The 20510-nt window shown below is 29.7% G+C and overlaps 2 protein-coding genes across 2 annotated transcripts; both read right to left on the bottom strand.

Moving 5' to 3' along the window:
• Positions 1-505: 505 nt before the first annotated feature.
• Positions 506-12794, bottom strand: LOC126840163 (zinc finger protein 883-like). Its single transcript, XM_050575721.1, has 7 exons — positions 12603-12794; positions 10530-10758; positions 10009-10422; positions 7600-7659; positions 6692-6943; positions 3878-4129; positions 506-3793 (listed from the first exon to the last, which is right to left on the bottom strand). The coding sequence occupies exons 2-7, from the start codon at positions 10744-10746 to the stop codon at positions 3201-3203; spliced, it is 1788 nt and encodes a 595-aa protein (XP_050431678.1). The 5' UTR covers positions 10747-10758; positions 12603-12794; the 3' UTR covers positions 506-3200.
• Positions 12795-14493: 1699 nt separating this feature from the next.
• Positions 14494-20508, bottom strand: LOC126840234 (cytohesin-1). Its single transcript, XM_050575852.1, has 11 exons — positions 20058-20508; positions 18869-18942; positions 17065-17129; positions 16712-16978; positions 16446-16558; positions 16204-16352; positions 16026-16137; positions 15718-15951; positions 15580-15649; positions 15369-15489; positions 14494-14849 (listed from the first exon to the last, which is right to left on the bottom strand). Exons 1-10 carry the CDS (start codon positions 20095-20097, stop codon positions 15402-15404), a joined length of 1212 nt encoding a protein of 403 aa, XP_050431809.1. The 5' UTR covers positions 20098-20508; the 3' UTR covers positions 14494-14849; positions 15369-15401.
• Positions 20509-20510: the final 2 nt, after the last annotated feature.

Genomic DNA, 20510 nt, shown 5'->3' with positions numbered 1-20510 from the left:
ATAGATATTTTCCTGTGAACTTCTTCTATTTAAATTGTTTTTATTATTATGCTATTTAAGGAAGTATTGCATAAATACACGTTTTTTGAGTTAATAACAATTTGTTGATACACTTCCTTCTTTCATAAATAATACAAAATTTAGTTCGGTCAAGATAACAATTAAAAATATATACCTTAAGGCTTAACTTTTGCTGTTTAATTGTTGAGCCAAATGTTTTTTGTTAGTAATGGCTATTAAAAAAAATAAAAGGCTTAACTCGATCAAAAACCAAAATCGAATAAGAGACTGACTATGTCAACGAATTTATGTTAAAATAAATCGTTAGCTGAAAAATGTACCAGATTCCATATCATAAAAAAAAAATGTGTCAATAAAATAACATATACGAAATCAATTCAAGTTTGGGAAAGGACAAAGCAATAAAGAATAGTTTCAAAACCAGTACGAAGTATAGTAAATCTTTCACACAAGTTCTATATTTCGTCAATACAATAATATCATTACAAAAACGGAATATAAATTGTAAAAATAATTAATTTAAAACTAAATCCTACTTATTATAGTGCATGTGGCTGACGCAAAACTTGGAAAGAAAATTTGGTAAACCAAGTACATTATTTCAGTAATAATGATAATAATGAATAATAAATAAAAAAGTTCATTACATATCATCATCTTTCCTTACAGTATTATGTAAAACGTAGCCAAAAATTATTTTGACAGCCACAAGCCCTACGCTCCTAAATGAAATATTTATTAAAATCTAATTCTCCTTTAAGATTAACAATATAACATTAAAATAATTGTTTAAATATTATTTACATAATACGACAATACTAATATTAAGTGTTATTCTATATTTTATAAACATAATGAAATAATTAAAAATTCATAACGCACACAGTTTAAGTTTAGTTTTGTAGATAAATATTATTCTAATCATACTAATGAAAAACGAATTAATCAGTCTATTTTCTATAGTGAATTTTAATCCTAAAAGCTATATTAGGCATTTACGACTGTTGAAAACAAGATAGACTGCAAAAAGATTTATTTGTATTTTGTTTATGGCAAATTTATTTTGTATATTTTGCAACTGATTTCGCGTTTAAAACGAATTATAAATATGGTAATAAAATTGCATTTATTTAGTTTATACAAGGCGAAAAAAAATATATATACACGAAAACTAATATAATTTTAATGTTGTCTAATATTGCACCATATTATGATGTGATTATTTTTTGAAAACTCTAAAATAATTTTACTTATCTAAAAAAAAATTTAAGTGAATTATTACTAGAATAAATGTGAAGTATTTACAATATAATATAATGGCATGGTTTTTTTACGTTTATGTTATTAACATTAAATATCATAACATAATATTATTATGTCCAATGTAACACATATTACAATGACTACACTGGTAACAATGATTTAGCATAAAAAAATATACTAATATTATTTAATATATATAATATACATGTATGTATGTATTTATATATACATAATATGTAATACACCAATGATTTATCTATTAATCTCGTTTGTGAGAGATTTAGGCGAATAAGAATACATAATAATGTTAAACTTCTAAATCTAAAACTAATATTGATTAATAATTATACATCATATTATATTCTATACATAGGGCACGCTCACACACTTTAGATTTAGTTAACATATTATTTAATTTAATTGTTTTAAAATATTCAAAATGGCTACAAAAAATTACGATAATGTTTGAATTCATGTGATACAGGTAAAATATTTCATTACACGCGAAAACCATGGCAAATCATACTTATATATAAATTCAAATTAAAACAACAAAAAAAAAGAAGATAAACTGTTGAGTAATTAAAAAAAATAAAAATAAATAAACATTACTACATTTACAATGAAAGCAATGTAAAAATCAATTGTTAAAAAAAGTTCTCCTCTTGTGGAGAGGAACCTATCAATTATCAATGGCTATCATAATAAAACTTGACCGATTAAAGCCTACTTTAGCGTTTTAATTATTTTCATTTAAATAGCTACCAAGACATGTATTCTCTTTCAAACACCAGACATACCTACCTAGGCCCCAGAAGCACATACAAAGTAAAAAAAAAAAAACAACAAAGTATTACGTTTAAATACTAATTCTCGATACATAAATATATAAGGAACTAATATGCTCATAATGAAATTGTTATCATTATAATAAATAGTTGCAATAATCTAATTACAGATAAAGTTATTTTAAAAGTTGATAAAATATATTATTTATTCTAATTTGTTTATAAAAGTGTTAACTACAAAATTTAAAAAAAAACAGTAGTGTCAAGTACCTAATAAATAATGTGAAGTTAAATAGAAAATTACAGCTCAAGTATTAACTTAAGAAGTAAAATAACAAAAAAAAAAACTTATAAAACTGTATTAAAGATATTCTAAAATACGTTGGTAATATTCATCTACATATAGAGTTAAGTAATATTATACAAGTCACTTCAACAATGTCGACTAAAACATTTGAAGTGAATAGTTTACTAAAATAAGTTTTGTTTTAAATAATAATACACATTATTTAATAATTGGTAAAAAACTCAAAATACATTTGACTAAAATATTTTTGCAATCAATCTCATTTTTTTTTTTTGTAGTTTTAAAAAAAAACTTTTTAGCATACTCTATATCTTTTGTGCTTCCAAGGCGTAGTATTCCAGAAGCAAAAGTACAATAGTATCACTGTCAAAGAGAACAGGCTGATAAATATGTTCAGTACTTCTCTAACATTAAAGACTTAATTGAGATCATCATTAGTAAATGTCTACTTATATATGCTCTACACCATTATTTGCGCGCACGTAATAACAAATTAAGCCATTGTAACTGCCAACAAATACAAGACAATAAACGAAATGGGTTCGTTGCTCAAATTTGTGATTAGAAATCAAATACATTTTGTAAATGTAGTAATAATCAATAAAATGTTTAAATAAAAACAATACATTTAGCAAAATAATTGTTTTGGGAAAATAAAATACTAAAATCAAGTCAATAATAAAATAAAAATTTAAAAACAAAACTAAATAAAAATTAATGACGAGAATTGGATTAGAAATAAAATAAAATTTGTATGATGATGAAAATAAACAGAACGGAATCGGAAATAATAAATTTGTCGTGTTCGAACTACAAGAAATTTACGTGACTGCGGCCAAGAGGCTAGCGGCGGTTGGTGGGGGAAGATGGAGATTTGGAGGCGGAGGAAGAACGGGCAGCCCAACTTGTGTGCCGACGCTGACAGAATGCTGGGGCATTGGATGGGGCTGATGCAGGCCGATCATTTCCGATACATTTTCTTGCTTCATCAAATGTTTCAACATGAATGAGGCATTGGTTCCATGGTCTTTTGAAAACTGTCCAGATTGGAATTGTTGTTTAGTGTTAGTGTGACTGCGCCGATGCGACACCAAGTGCCCTTTGCACATGAAATCCTTAGGGCACAGATCACAACGGAACGGACGATCGGCCGGCATGCCCTTCTGATGGGACCTCTGGTGGAACAGGAGGTTGCCCTTGAGGCGGAATGCCTTGCCGCAGTCGGTGCACACGTACGGACAATCGCGGGGATGGGTCAACATGTGTTCGAGCAATGGTTCCTTGGCAGAGAACACCTCGGAGCAGATGATACAATTGTACTCTGCCCCTGGCGCGTGCTGGCGCACGTGACGTTTCAAATGTTCTTTGCGTGCAAAGGTTCGATTACAGAATTCGCAAGCGTGTGGCGACTCGCCTGTGTGAATACGAATATGACAAGTAAGATGTTCTTTGCGCGTAAACGTTTTAGGACAAAAATGACATCGGTGTGGTGACTCACCAGTGTGCTGACGGATGTGGTTGGTCAGGTTCTCTTTTCTAGTAAATGACTTCATGCAGAAAGTACATTTGTGCGGCGACTCGCCCGTGTGCCGCCTGATGTGGTTGACCAGATGATCTTTACGTGTGAATGCCTTTGGACAGTACTGGCACGGGAACGGCGTTTCTCCTGTGTGTTGACGCTCGTGGTAAACCATGTGATCTTTACGCGTGAATGATTTCGAGCAGTAATTGCAGTGGTGAGGTGTTTCACCTACACAGTGGACCAAACAAAAACCCATGTCAATGAATCAACACACACGCACACACAAAAAGTTCAATTAAATAGAATTATTTTCAGAACGATTCTTATTTTAGTGCCCACTTAAGACTAATAAGATAACCCAATCACTTTTAATTGAGTCATTGAACAATTTTTAGTTTTTACTCTCTCATTTCTCTGGTTCATAACACAATACATACATTAAAATATGTGTATATACACAATACATATAATATTACATATGTGTATACACACATATTGACAATATAATTATTGTTTAAATGGGTTTTGATTTGGTCCACACTAACATTTAGCACAATTGTGCAACAATTCACAACTATACCAGTTTTTCAAGGAACCAAAGGATGTTAGAATAATAAAAATTTGCATACAAAATATATTTTAGACAACAGTGGCACACCTACAAAAAGTATTGTTAGATTTTTTTTTTACTAAAATTACGACTCCTGGACTCCCATAAATAATTTAATCATGTTAAGTCATATTAAAAACAAGACTGCTCTTACGAGAATTTATACTCAATGTACTTATTACATTTTGTATTCATTGTTATTAAATATTTTAAGCATCTCTTTTCTATTATACTAAATCATCACAAAAAATCGATCATGATAAAGTTTTTTTTTTTTTTTTTTAAGTGTACCAACCATTGTCCATAGGCGTAACCGACAAATATGGACCCCTTCATTTAATTAAATGGTTAATAGTTTATTATTAGTCGATCGTTATAATCCTTTTTTTTCACTCAACCTAATCAAATATAACTAACTGTTTACAAGTCGTAAATGGGCACACAAAATAAGAATTCAAACAAAGTATTCTGAATAATAATTCATATATAATTTTAACTTAAAACTATAATAAGAACTTCGTAAAACTTTTTTAACTATATAATGTTCATATAGTATATTGTACATATATATTTATTAATACTATGTATATATGCAGATATACATTTAGTAGCATACACACATACTGAGTTTAAATATAGAATTTCTGCGTGGCATAAGATTATGGAAATAAAAAAAGCATGTTGTGTGCGATCACAAAAGTTAATAAATTATTAAGGCTAAACAATATTCACAATAATCCTGTCATACTAAATTAGTAAACCTGTATTTAAAATTAAAATAGAACTTATATTGTACATAATAAAAATTATTTATTCATCAAATTAAATATTTACATTAAACTATAATTTTAGTATTTTAATAACTATCGTTTCAAATAAATAAGTTGTTTACTGTTGTTACCTCTACCAATTAATCTTCTCATTTATTTATAAATAATAATTATTTACAATAAAGACTTATGTCTAAAGATACTAAGAAAAAAAAAAACATTCATACACAATATCTGTGAGTTATAAAAGTATCTGACAATATAATGAATAAATTTGTTAATTTTGCATAATCTCTTGCCTAATCTTATATTAATAATTTTATATGTTCATTTAAAATAGATATACATATATATCATATTATTTTTAAAACACATATAGTCTAATCAAATATTTCATCATCAGTGGTCAATGAAATAGTCGACAAAATGTTAAAAAAATTACTATCAACAGCGAAAAAAGAACACCAAACTTGGATTGAGTAATAAACAGTTGGATTTGGTCTCGAGTATCGACACAACACAAGCGGCCCCTGTTACTTTAAGAGTTCTGTTATATTTACGTTACTGCAGCTAATAAACTAGCTCTAGAATGTGGTGTCATATGGTCTGCGTTATTTTGTGGCGATGACGGAAGGGTGACTTGCGTTCCTACACTAACTAACTGTGCAGTCTGAATGCTAGTGTTTCCGTCTTGCTGTTGTTGGTGTAACGTTATCAACTCTGTTCCATCGCATTCTTGTTTAACTAAACCTTTGAGTATGAACTGGCCGTTACTACTAATTTGTATAGTTGCGGGAAAATGAGAATTTTTATCAATACCACGCCTATGAGACATATCATATTGTATAGCTCGTTCGGTTTGATTGGTCAACTGATGGATGTTAACCAGTTCGCCGTCTTCTTTAGCATTTTTAATAACAAACGAATTGTTCCCTACAATTTGAATGGTAGCTGGAAATGCAGTAGTGACTTTTGGATTTGTGTGGCTGCGACGGTGTGAAACGAGATGGCCTTTGAACATAAAATCTTTAGGGCAAAGATCACACTGAAACGGACGATCGATGGGCATACCTTTTTGGTGGGAACGCAAATGAAACAAAAGATTGCCTTTAAGCCTGAAAGCTTTGCCACAGTCCGTACATACGTACGGGTAATCTTGTGGATGGGAAGCCATATGTTCGAGCAATTGCTCCTTGCTGGGCATAGTTTCGTCGCAAATAAGACAGTTATACTCAGAACCTGGAATGTGTTGCCGCATGTGGCGCTTCAGATGTTCCTTGCGCGTAAAAGTACGATTACAGAACTCACAAGCATGCGGCGACTCGCCTGTGTGAATACGAATATGACAAGTAAGGTGTTCTTTACGCGTGAAGGTTTTAGGACAAAAGTGACATCGGTGTGGTGACTCACCCGTATGCTGGCGAATGTGGTTGGTCAGATGCTCCTTTCTGGTAAACACTTTTAAACAGTAAGTGCATTTGTGTGGTGACTCGCCGGTGTGCCGCCTGACATGGTTGACCAAGTGATCCTTACGCGTGAACGCCTTTGGACAGTACTGGCACGGGAACGGCGTTTCCCCTGTGTGTTGACGCTCGTGGTAAACCATGTGATCTTTACGCGTGAATGATTTTGGGCAGTAATTGCAGTGGTGAGGAGTTTCACCTATACAGTGGACCAATAAACATATTAGCTAAATGTCTAATGACAAAAAACTCCTTTTAGATCAGTTTTCTTAGAAAATAAATTTGTATGTGATTTAACACTTTTTTTTTAACAACTTCGACAGAAGACTTCACTAATTATACTTTATTGGTCCACTATATACCAATTACACTAGAGCGCTAATATGAATAACTTTAACCGCCTAAATAGTACTTTTCTTTTGTTAGTAAAATACTACCTTTATATAGACCTATTTTGCTTGTTCTATTATAATATTAGAAGGACAGGACTTGGCAAACATTGTCACGCACACAACATTATAAAGGCTACATATCAAATGACAAATTTCACTTTGCTCACTTTTACAACAAAAGTTAACCATTTATGAAAAATAAATGAACCCAAATCTGTGTATAATTTCTATAAGGGGTTCATCATTTTTGTCGGATACGCTTATAATAAACAAAAAAATTAAAACAAACAGGCAGCTGAACGAAAAATGAAACAACGTGTTTAACACTATCAACCAAAAAATAAAATAAATCATAAAAAATAAATAATAAAAAAAAACTGAATATGAAACTCAATGAAACGAAAAATAAAAAAAAATTAAAAAACTGGGAAGAAATGTTATCTTAAAGAGCAATACAACTTACGATAAGTAGAAGGACCAGGCTCCATGTTCATAGAATATTCGGCAGCGTTTTGTATACCACCTATAAATTATTCATATTTTTCAAAGAACTAGACTACTGTAGTAAATACATCAAAAACATCAAAATTGTAAACAAATTTTCATCATGGTGATACACAACCCTTGGATCGATCAGAGGCAAAATTAGGTAGTTAAAAAAACAATATTACATATACTTTAAAGATTCAAGAAAACAGATTTATATATATTTTTGAAAAAAAACTATATCAACTCCATTGTCACTGATCAATATGAAATAAACACAATTTGTATTAGCACAAACAAATTGTGAGTGGACTGCATCCACCATACATAAACCCGTTTGGCATTTATTCTTTAAATATTTCTACACGTCGATTGATGGTATATGAAAACAACCAGATTATTATTAATATTAGGTTGCTAGTACTAAACACATGCAAATTACAATTTTTATCTTATGTTACGCCTTAGATGGTTCCAATATTATAATCGATGAACATATAATGTTCTAGTATGATAACACAACTGTAGTGGCTTATAATATCGTGCAATCGTTAGATTGAGTTAGAAAGAACAACAATTTTTATTTAAAATGGCCATAGGAAAAAAATTCAAAACATATAATAACCTTAATAATAACTAACAAAACAAACAAAATATAGCGCTCTAGTGCAATTGAAAACTACAAACTAATTATATATATTTAATCAATTCATGTTTAAGATTTAATTTTAAGTTTAAGAATAATGGAAACGAAACACATCAAATATCTTTTGTCTTCATTTGTCAACATAACATATAAATCGAGAATAATCTTAATATATTCTATCAGGAAAAATAATAACTCAAAACTACAAAATAAAAACAACACTGATTAATTTTAACAATCAAGAGATAAAACCACAATTGGAATTCAAAACGTAGGATATACCACAAAGTTTCAGACTAGGTTTTAAACTTCCTTGGTTTAAATATTGTAAACTTAAGAATCCAAAAATATGATGAGACTAACTCATACAAAAATATTTATAAGCAATATATAATATTTTAGATACATCAACACAAATTTTTTATTTCTCCGAGCATTTTAGAAGACAATACATCTTAACAACCAATTGCATTATTCATCATGATTTAAAAGTACTAGAATTAATATTCATGGCGGTAATGAAATTATAATTATAGTAAATTATATATTTTTTGTTCATATCTAACCTGTAAATGGCAAGAATAAGATATGTAAAATTGAGGCAAAAGTATTAGAGTAATTTATAGAAAAAACCATACAAAATTAAATTGTATATGTAAAACATAAATTATTTAGAATAGAGAACATTTCTGACAACTAAAAATTGTAATACAAACCACCATTCATTGTTAATGAGAATACAAGATATGATACATAAAACTGATTATTAATTGTATAAGAACAAAACTTATCATTAAAATAAATCTGTTCAATATTAAAGACAAATACAAATTTCAATGATTCTTAAAATGATTAGCCAATAATAAAACCATTAAAGTAATTTGCATATTTTTTTTTGGTCGGTTTGAACAACTAATTCTCTCTAGTTATGGTGCGGTGGTTTCCCGTTGTATTCCGCACTATTTGCATATAATAATAAATAAAAAATTGTAATTTCTCATGTTTCAATATTTATTTTCTTGGCAAGTTTGAATATCCGATTAGTATACTAAAATAGAAGACAAGGAAAACTTATTACTTCATTGCATTTATCTATATAATAAAATGAAGCATCTCGTCATATTATGTACTCAATCAAATCTGTAAAATATCATATAAACCTATAACAGACAAATTTTAACAATGCCAAGGGTTGTGCAATTCTGATTCCATAAAATTGAATTCTACACAAAATTTTAAAGTAAGACCCATGAAGAAAAACTCTGGCATTAAAAATTAAAAGAAAAACAATAAATCACTGACAACTAAATTAAGAAGTTATAAACAGAAAAAATGTATGATATATTTTTTTTCAAAATGGTTATGATAAACAAAAACTGAAAATAAATAAAAACAACAAAAATAATTCAAACTATTCTAAATAGAATAAGGTTGATAGCAATAAATAATAAAATAAATGAAACTAAAGAACGCCTATTGTAAATTTTAAAAGAAATTAAAAAAAATATTGTAATAAAACTTTTAAGAGATGAAACACCAATAACCAGAAGTTTTAAATATCAGACTAAAAAACATTGAAGTCATTTCTTACTCTCTTATTCTTTAAATTAAACTAAAAATTAAATATATATACTTAGATAATGGACGTCTTAATGTCTATATATTATGTTTAAGCAAAAAAAAAAAAAAAATAAAAAACGAAAGAAAGAAAACTAAAGTAAGACTATACGATATACATACCGGTATGTTGTCTGACGTGGTTGACTAAATGCTCTTTGCGTGTAAAAGTTTTGGCACAATAATCGCATCTATGTGGCGTTTCACCTGTATGCCACATAACGTGGTTCTTGAAATGATCTTTTCGAGAAAAATATTTCCCACAAATGTCGCAATGGAATGGAGAGTCCGTAATGTGTGTTCTGCGTTCACCACTTGTACCAGTAATTTGAGTACCGCCAGTTGCACTACTGGGTGCAGTAGCCACTGCGGCTCCTCCAAGTTGCAACATGAGACTGGAGCCCGTGATGTGTGTACGGCGTTCATTGTTTCCATTAGTCTGATTATTACCAGATGATCCCCCTTGACCTGTGCCAACAGCAGCTGCAGCTCCTCCAAGTTGTAACATAAGACTAGAGCATACTTTTGTAGGGTCGCCTAAAATATTTAAAAAAATTATAAGCATTATGTTGAATATCTAGACAGAATAAACACTTTTCAATGCAATTCTTGAATAATTAAATGAAAACACTGGGATAACTTACTGAACGTACCCCAATTGACTCTATGCTGCAATAATTCAAGATCGGACACTGAAGTCGGAGGGGTAAAATGAGCATGTGCGGGTTGAGGTGGTCCGTCCATATTCTGGTGATGTTCACTTCGATCTCTGTTTATGCTCATATTTTCTGGTGGCATTGGGACCCTTAGTTCACTAGCTTTCAGCACTTCAGTCATGTTAATCTGAGCAAAACAGATCATAAGCTGAAAATCCTTTAAGGTAAACAGAAAAATACTCCAAAGTTTATTTTTTATTTCTTTTCTATGTCGCATGGGCCAAGGAATAAATAGGAATACCATGTAATATGCTGTATGTTTTTATCAATTGGATATCAGTTAAGAGGAAGCTATACCTACGCCATACCTATCTTTTTACTCGCTCCATGATGATTTCAGAGCAATAATACTTATAACGAAAATGAAAGATGAAAAGATTTTAGAGATAATATTATATCCTTTATTTGATAAACCTAATACTTAGCTTTATATTTATATTTTTTTGTTTTAACTGCTTAAATTGCTACGGTCTTTAGATGGATTTTATACATTTAGGTTAAAGACATGACTAAATTGGTAAAATAGCCGGGTGTATGCCATCTATATGACAACTATCATTACCAGACGAGCTCAATCACAGCGGTGAACAACTGTGGCCGACTACTGTGCCATACTAACAAATATTCCTAAAATATATTGTAACATACTATTCAGAAACATTACAATCAATAGTTTTTAAATTATAGAAATCAATTATTCATAGTTTTGAAAATTTAACATTTTATCATTAAATCAAGTCTTTTTTAAACTATTGTTTAAAATTTTAAATAAACATCTAGAAAAACAAAACAGCATACTTATCAAATATGGTATCAAACATTTAGGTAAGTTTTTATACCAGAAAGGTCAAACCATGCGCTAGACATGTCTTTACAAAAATATACAAGTACATTTTTAACAATATATATTTATTATATTATGCCTAGGTAAGTTAATACTACAATACCGTAAAAAAATGGATTATAATTCACAGCTAAAATAAGACAACTTAAAATTAAGAAGCATTGCAATGACGAATGTTAGGTATTGAAACAAAGGAACTCTGTTTTACAGATGCCCTTATGTGTTGTGCTCTATCAAGTATTGGCGTAAGTAGCTTAAAAGTAAAAAGCATAAAAATGCAAATGGAAACGTTATACGAGTGATCAAAGTACGAGTAACAACTACTACAACAAAGTTTACATAGAATAGAGGTAGGTTGATTATTTACCGGAGTCGGAGGCCCAGTGGCAAGCCAGGATCGCAAAGTTTAGCCCGCATTAGAACAAAGGTATTGACACTACTGGCAAAAAATAACAACGAATCGACTTACAAGTTACAACACTGTGATGCCCGTCATATTTACCGCGGTTTAGTAAACAACAATAGCCGTTATAGATATCGTGACAATCCGATGGATGAGAGACTAAACGACAGAGAGGGTGTCCGACATAAAAACGTTAATTGGCTATGGCAACCGCCGTAAGGGGAAAAAATCAATACCTACGCGGTCGGCTTGGCTTAGGCGTCAACTATGATCGCCGCCGTTTACGACTTTTTTACCGAAAATTAACCCCAGACAAGTGGCCAAGATTTATCAAGGTGCCTGATAGGTATATATTATGATAAACCGGTAAACCGGGACGCTAGACCTACAATAGATGGATCGGCGTTAACGGGCGGGGGCCCGCGGTCGCGGCGTATCAACGCCGATCGGCAAGTTTTACCGAACCAAAATGGCGTACGGCATAGATGCCGTGTACGGCCGTCCGGACATTTTCCTCGGCGAACGTTGGAGCGGCGTATTGCATAACGGCAGGCCCGGGGCCGTTCGGGTAAGCGCCGTGGAACGGGTGAGCCGTCGGGAGACGGGCGTGCAGGGAAAGCGCCGGGCTAGCAGGGGTGTAGACGGGAAAAATGTACGCCGCGGCAGTCGAGACAAAGGAGGTGGGTAGATGGGAAAAAAGCCCTTCACAACCCTGCCCATCGATGTATGGCGGGAAACCGCTAGTTTTGCTTACCGTATGCCTTTGGAAACGCCGGTGACCGGTGCGAAGACGTCCAGCCCGTTCTAAACACCCGTTTTGCCGGCGTCGACACTGGATTTGGACATTATTTGCGGACGTTTGAGACAGAGAAACGTATTCGTCGGTGGAAGCACGATCGATTGTGCGGCCATTTTGACGGGCGAGGGGGAATGACGTCACCGCGGGGCACCGCGTCGGTTCTATCTCTTCTCTCACTCGCTCTACCGCGATTTTTCGCCGTCTTCATCCGCCCGCAACGCCATCGCAGTGTTTATATCGGGGAGGTTCGAAAATCTTTGGCTTACAACGTCCATGATTCAGCCCGCGCTTTTTAAATAATTTTACTAAGGTCACCAACAATTATTATTCTATTGTAAGTATTAATTATATTATAATATTAATTATTATATGCATGTTCTGTACTAGATCTATATATGTAGCTACATAAGTGACTGTGGTAGCCGAAGGAATGTCAAATATAGGATGCGTTACCAAAAATTATTGACAGGACTACTCCAGACAAAAAAATCTCATTGTATCTATACGCTTATATTTTTATACACACTATGGCCAGTAAATGTGTGTATATATAATATACTCAAACGATAAATACCAATATATCTGAGAACATACAATTATAAACACTTTTTTTTATTATTATTTACACAGTAACATATTTTTGTATATTATTTTTAAATTTCAAATAAGTGACCATTTCGATATTCATATGCATCCTTAATATAAATTCAAATATTATGATCAATGGAATTGAATCCAGTTCGTGTCACGTACCATGCCGAGCTTTAGTTAAAGTCTTATCCATTTACTTATTCGTTTACTCCATACTCTTAGTCTTACTCCATTTACGTTGTTCATACATTTTATCAACTATTACGGCGCATGCGCAGTGGATTATGCGACGAACTTGGTTGAGAGCAGAGAAATGTTGGCCAAAATATATTGTGTTCGACTCTCATATTTCTTACACAGTTGTTATACTTACTTTGTTACACTGTGAATTGCGAAAGGGTTATGACAATCTTTATTTTTTATATAAAATGCGTGAGGCCCGGTGAGGGGGAATGTGGTCAGTAATTTTAAATTAAAAAAAAAATAGTTTTAAAGCTCAGAAATCGGTAAGGAGTTAATAGTAATTATAAATACATAATATAATATTACCTATATTATATTCTTTGTTTTTAATTTGAAGCCTAACTTATGACCACCTCCCCCCCCCCAAAAAAAAAAATTACCACTTAAAAGCAAAAAATTATAATTACAGTAATAGAGCGACGACTTCATAGGCGGGCAACATTCCACAATTCCAGAGAACAAAGTATAATTGTATAATACAAAAAAATTGTGAACATTTTTATTATATTTTAATAGGACAGTAACTATTGCAGTATTATAAAAGAAGATGGAAAATTCTACTAATAACTTTTTTTTTACAATCGAATTATGTATTTAAATAATAATACATTTTTAAATGCCTTTTGCCTAGAGGCGTAAAATGTTTAATACCTCTTTGCTTTTATTTGATGTTTTATAAACCCTGTTAATGTTAAATTGGTAACTGTCTACAATCTCAATCCGTTAAAACACAAATTCCATTAGGAAGCGCTAAATTAAAAAAAAATATATAGCTTTGTAAGTGGTAATTTAACTTTTTCAGAAATGTTTAATAATCCAACACCTTTCAAACATTTTTTCTAGTTATGTCATCCGATTGCATTTTTCTTGATATATTTTAAAACTTATAAACACTGAAAAAGACAAGTAAAATCAAACATTTTTATTTGATTTTAAACAAAAACATTTATTTAAAAAATATAATATTTACAAGAATTTTCACCAAAGCAATGCATAAAGTAAATATTAAAAAAATAATTATGTATAATTTTGGGACTAGATAACATATTATAAAAAAATAACTATAAAATTTTAATATTATACTGATTAGATAGTAGTAAAATAAATTTGAACTATGTTATAAAAACAATAAACATTTCACATAGATGGTAGTAATTTGGTGATACAAAGAAGTATGCTGTATAATATATTATGTAAAAAAAAAACGTGCTAATCAACTAAAGTAATTGATTATTGTTCAATCACACGACATCCTTTTGATCCAAATGACAGGGTAGTTAATTTTGATAAGGCATTATTTCATTATCTCGATACTGTTTATTAAATTTTAGCAGATTTTCTTGTCCAAACATAATACATTAATGAACACTAGAACAAATAAATTACAAGAATAAAAAGTCATGTAAAATAATTGTCTTTAATGTCAACCTTCACTTTGATAAATATTTAAATATTTAAATTGACAAATTAATGTTTTTAGTAGATAACATATTGTGGTTTTAATAGGTTAATACAACCTATTAAATAAACAATACAATTATATTATTGGTAATTTAAATTTGATTTAAATGAAATTTAAGAATCCAAATTTTCCAATGAAAAATAACTGATTTATACAAGCATTAGTACAAAACGAGTATAACACAAATTAACATAAAGCCTGTTTCACACCTTAAGCATATGGTATGTGTTTTTTCATACATTGTGTATAAATTTAGGACCAAAGAATATAATGAAAATAGTCTTGAATTTTTAAACCCGACAAATCAGAACTGGTGTGAAACGGACCATATACGACTATTTATTGGCAGATAGTTGACTTGGTAGAAAATGGTAAAAAAAATTAGATATTAACACGAAAACAGTATTATAATTATTATTAATTACCAAATACTGCTTAAAACGATGAAGTAAATCACGCTAGCTACGGCCATGTACATTGCTTTTTTGAGCTTTCTTTTTACGAGCAGCTAACATGTCATAAAACGGATTGTGGCTAATACTTTGCCTGATAAGAAAAACCATATGTAGTTAGTTTTTTCATAAAATCATTCTGTTATTATATTAAATATTGCATATTTCCATCATATTTACTTACGTTAAACATTTTGTCCACTCATCCTTTTCCTCAGCTGTTGCAGCTGACATTCTATAAACCGTATGTTTACCTAACACAAAATAATATATGGTCAGGCCAATCTTGACAAAAAAGTATATTACATTAATTATATCTTACCTTCTACAACTTTTCCTTCACTATCAGTTTTACAAGCTTTAATGAAATCTGTCGTTCCTGGAGCTGCGTAAAGTTCAAAACAGTGAGGCTTATGCCGATCTGATACTTCTCTTACTTCAATGTTTTCTAATGGAATAATACCACGAGGCTCTTTGTCAGTTGTATATTCAAAATAGTAAAGACAATTGTCATTCAAAATAAACCATCGACGTTTCCAACTCTTATAACGACCACCTAAAAAGGTATATTAATATATTAATTTAAATATTGCATTAATAATAAAATATAATTCAATTTATAATTATTACCTTGTTTCCATAACCAGCCTTCCTTATCTGGATTGAAGAATGTATGCATTAAGTCGTTTCCGTCATCTTCAGGAATTTTAAAAGGTTCGGTTTTTATACTTTCATACAAACTCTATAAAACAAATATTTTAATAATTAAAAATAGATTCCATTACCAATAAAAATTTGAAATACAAACAATTAAAAGTTCTCGAGGAAGATCACCACCATTGTTGATGCCTCGATTCATTTGTATAAACTGTTCTACCGATGGTTTGTCTTTGACGCTAGGATTATGTAGACTTGTATTTAACATTATGATGGCGAATGACAAGACGTAACAAGTATCTGTAAAAAGATAAAAAATATATTGAGTAAATCTATATGGCTAATAAAATAGTTGCTCATTTGAAACACAATGACATTTGTAATACGTTTTACCTGTGTTAGTAAAAATATTTGGATTTAATTGACAATATCTTTCAGCGAAGCACTCCATCATTCTATCAATCTTTTGCGCCTCACCGGGAAGTCTAAAACTCCATAAAAATTGCCTAAAAAATATATACAGTGTAAACACATTTAATCATATTTAAGATACAACAATACATTCATAATACAATTTAAAAATAAACTGGAACATTGAAATTTGTTTGTATTGTGTTACACAACAATTTTTATAGATTTATATCTCAGGTAATATTTACCTGAGAGCTTGAACTAATATGAGATCAGTAAAATTGTGTAGAGAAACAAACTCCCTTAATACACTTTCATTGAAATCGTTTCGCTCTCCTAAGTAATCTCCAATTGCAGTTTTGTTCAGACCTTCCCCTTTATAAAGGAAAGCAGCCACATCAGCTTCATTGTGGTTTAGTAGTCCGTGTTCGACAAGAAACTCTATTCCTTTCTTAGGATCCATATTGAATTTTTTCCGACCAATAGATAACTGCTTAGCTTTGGTTTGGTTTTTACTACAACAAATAATATATAATCTTAAATTAAAATTTAATCATTATAAAATATAAAAAATACATATATAATTTTATAAACAATTTACCTATCATCATTGTTATCCATATTTTCCATTTCCCCAACGACCTCTGATAATTCATCTTTTAATTGCTAAATTAAAAAAAAAAAAAATTGTATAATATGTAAAGTATTTTGTAAGTATTACCATAGATTAAATAATACTATAGATAAACAACGCTCGTGTTAATATTGGAAGCTCCTGATTTTGGCTATTTGGATTTCAAAAATTTTAGTATGGATTTGGCTCACTAGTCATTATAGAGGCGTATTTCATGGAAGAAAATATTTAAATTGTATTATTCCACGAGAAAATGAGCATTATCAGTGTAATCTAACATCTGTTATCTGATATTTGTCTAACAGTAATAAAAATATAATACTATTTTATTTTCAATCTTTACACTATAGTATACTATTACATCGAAAATCGAAATAATTAAAGAAAGTTAAAAGCATGATTTTATGTAATAAGCATTTATTATAATATAGTTACTAGTATACTAGTTAATATTATAGCATTTACACTGGCTGTTGTTGTAATTAATGAAAAAGTGCAATTATTGTTCAAATAAGTATTGCTGGTTTTAAATTAATGCAATGTAAATTAATTTTATTAATAAGATTTACATCTTTCGGGAATTTAAATAAACTCAAATTTGGGTGATCTCTTGGCGATTTTCTGCAATGAAAATACACATATTTATTGCCTCTCTTTGCAGTAGACATTTCGCTATGAATTATGATTCAATACTATAACTCCAGAAAAATATAATAAAATAGAGAAAACTCAAAAATTTTAGCAAACTTCACTAGATTAGTATCTATTGATTTCGAGTAGGTAAAGAATTGAAGGCAATATTATATCATTATTTACCTATGTCGTTATCAAAATAAACTACCAAAACCGGTTTTACGGCGGCCGATTATTATTACTCTTCACCCGAAATATTTTACGCCATCTATTATTTGTATTTTAAGTTAAACTTCTGGTTTCCAATTTGCCCATTGCCGTTATTTATCTATAGTATTATTTAATCTATGGTATTACAAATAATATACATGAGTTAACCCTTAGGGGCACGCTAACTATGCAGCACGGCATACCACATATTCTCACAGTTTTGCATATAAGAGATAATAAAGACAACATAAATTAATATAATATTTTAGTTAAAAACTATTTATTTAATTAATTATATTGTGTGATTTTTTCAAAGGTGACAATATTATGCTTAACATTATAATAATTATTTGTAAAAACGTTTAAGATGTTTTTATCTTTATCTTAAACATAAGTGTTGTAAAATACTTTTTTTATTAGTAAATATAATGATATGCGTACTGTAATTCCGTAATGAAGATAAAGATTTATCTCATAGTTATGTTTTACAACTATTAATTAATAATTATATTTAATGTAAACATTACTTAGATATTATTTAAAATGTATTCTATCACAATAAATTATAGTGTGTCAATTTTCACCATTAAAATATAAATCAATAATGAAATGACAGAAAACCTAGTTATTTTAATTAACAATAATTACTAAAGCTCATATTAAGTAATAATAATGTATTTAATTTAGTCAATATATTTTTGTATTATAAAATCTGTTTTTTAGAAGTATTTTAACCATTGCAATTTATCATACAATTTTAAATGCTGGACATTTATCTTCAAGGGCATTTAAATTATACTCACTTTATAATTATTTGTTTTTAATTTTCAAGGTCAAATGAATAAGTCATTGAATAGATCACGGTACTTAGTATTTATCCAATAAATTTACTTATGAATACATAATATGTATACTTGTACAAACAAACCTGTATTTCTAGTAATAGTTCAGCTTTACGTCTCCTAATTTCTATTAGCAACTTTTGTTGTTCTGTTGACAGCTCTAAAAACAAATTAACTGTAATTAATCAACACATTCAAATAAAATTTACAGAAAATAATTACAAATCAAATATAAACCATACAATATAATAACTTTTTTATTTTATTTTTTAAAAAGTATATTTCAATATATAAATATATATATTTTTTTTTCTTCTTCTTTTTATCACAAACTTTTGAGTAGAACTACTATATACTTAATAGTTAGATTGGTAGAAAAAAAAATTGCAATCATATTAATCAGTAATCACATAACAAAGCAAATTGTATTTTAAAACATTCTGCTGCCCTGAAAAGTTACTGTAATTTGCATTACGCACATTTCTATGAACTTTGTTGCAATGTAGACTTTTTTATTTTTATCATTTAGTTTTTTAGAGCTCGGTCAAATGAAAAAACTTGGTTGAAATTTTCTGTTTAAAAGAATACATTTTAGTTCAGATAAATAATATTAACTCTTGTTTATTAATTTAAGTTCTCAATAAGAGCGGAATAATTATTTTCTGATATACTTAAAATATTTAAAAAAATTAAAACTGCTAAGTTAAGAGGTTTGTCTTTTAAAATTTGTTATTGTAGAATATATAGACAAATTTATTGTATGAATTGAAATATTACAATTACAGCGAATGGTGAATAGTAAGATATGTTATATTACTATTTTAGTGAGACAAAGTTTAACATAAATGCAAAACATTGCCTACAAGCAAAACCATACAACTAAATTTTTTATTTTTAAAATAAATTAATGCATATATAAACACGCCTAATATTCTTCTCCCAAATTGTATCTAAGGTAACATATTCTTGCGATAACTTTATAATGAAAATTTGATTTTAAACCAAAAACTAAATATTATGTTTTAATTAAATAGTTGGAATCAGTAAACAATGATAAATACATTTTTTTTATAATGAATTTGTTTTTATAATGTAGTATCTACAGTTAAACAAAATGTAAACTGAAGTATATAAGTACAAACATATTTCTTAAATTCAATCTGTGATGTACATCTTTAACTGTATATTGCTTAAACCTTCCACCATACAATGAATATATAACGTGGTATAAATTATTATTCATTGTTATTCACAACTTAACCGAGGCGTACTTACCGTTGATGTTAAAGGTGTCATTTATGTATGGCACGTTCATTTTAATTCTCGTTGTTGAATACTATTTCCGTAGTAAAAGTAACACAACGCCAATCATTTTTCAAACACACTAATGTTAATAAATTATACACAGCTAAAAGTTGAACAGATTCACAGGTAAGTAGATTCTAGATTCCTAGATTCTAGAATAAAATGTGTAGTGTAACTGGAGAGTACGGTGACACGTTTAGTAGCAATTAGGATTGAGAGTGAAATTTGTCTTCAAAATAGGTTACGCAGAATGTAAATAACTAGGCACCTATTGTAAATATTATTAGTAGGAAAAAAATAAAAGAAAACAGCCTATTTGCGACAAAAAAACAAATTTACGATTATGATTCACGAACAATTTCAGGAGAAGATAGAAATAACTGATAACGCTTCTCTTTTGTGTTTTCGAAAACAAAAGCCATT

The sequence above is a fragment of the Adelges cooleyi genome, unplaced genomic scaffold, assembly GCF_023614345.1.
Source record: "Adelges cooleyi isolate 19-005CV unplaced genomic scaffold, UGA_ACOO_1.1 ACOO_flye_CR_arks_rails_tigmint_CR_PRNA_376, whole genome shotgun sequence".
Taxonomy (NCBI): domain Eukaryota; kingdom Metazoa; phylum Arthropoda; class Insecta; order Hemiptera; family Adelgidae; genus Adelges; species Adelges cooleyi.
This window is presented reverse-complemented; position numbering and strand designations above follow the sequence as displayed.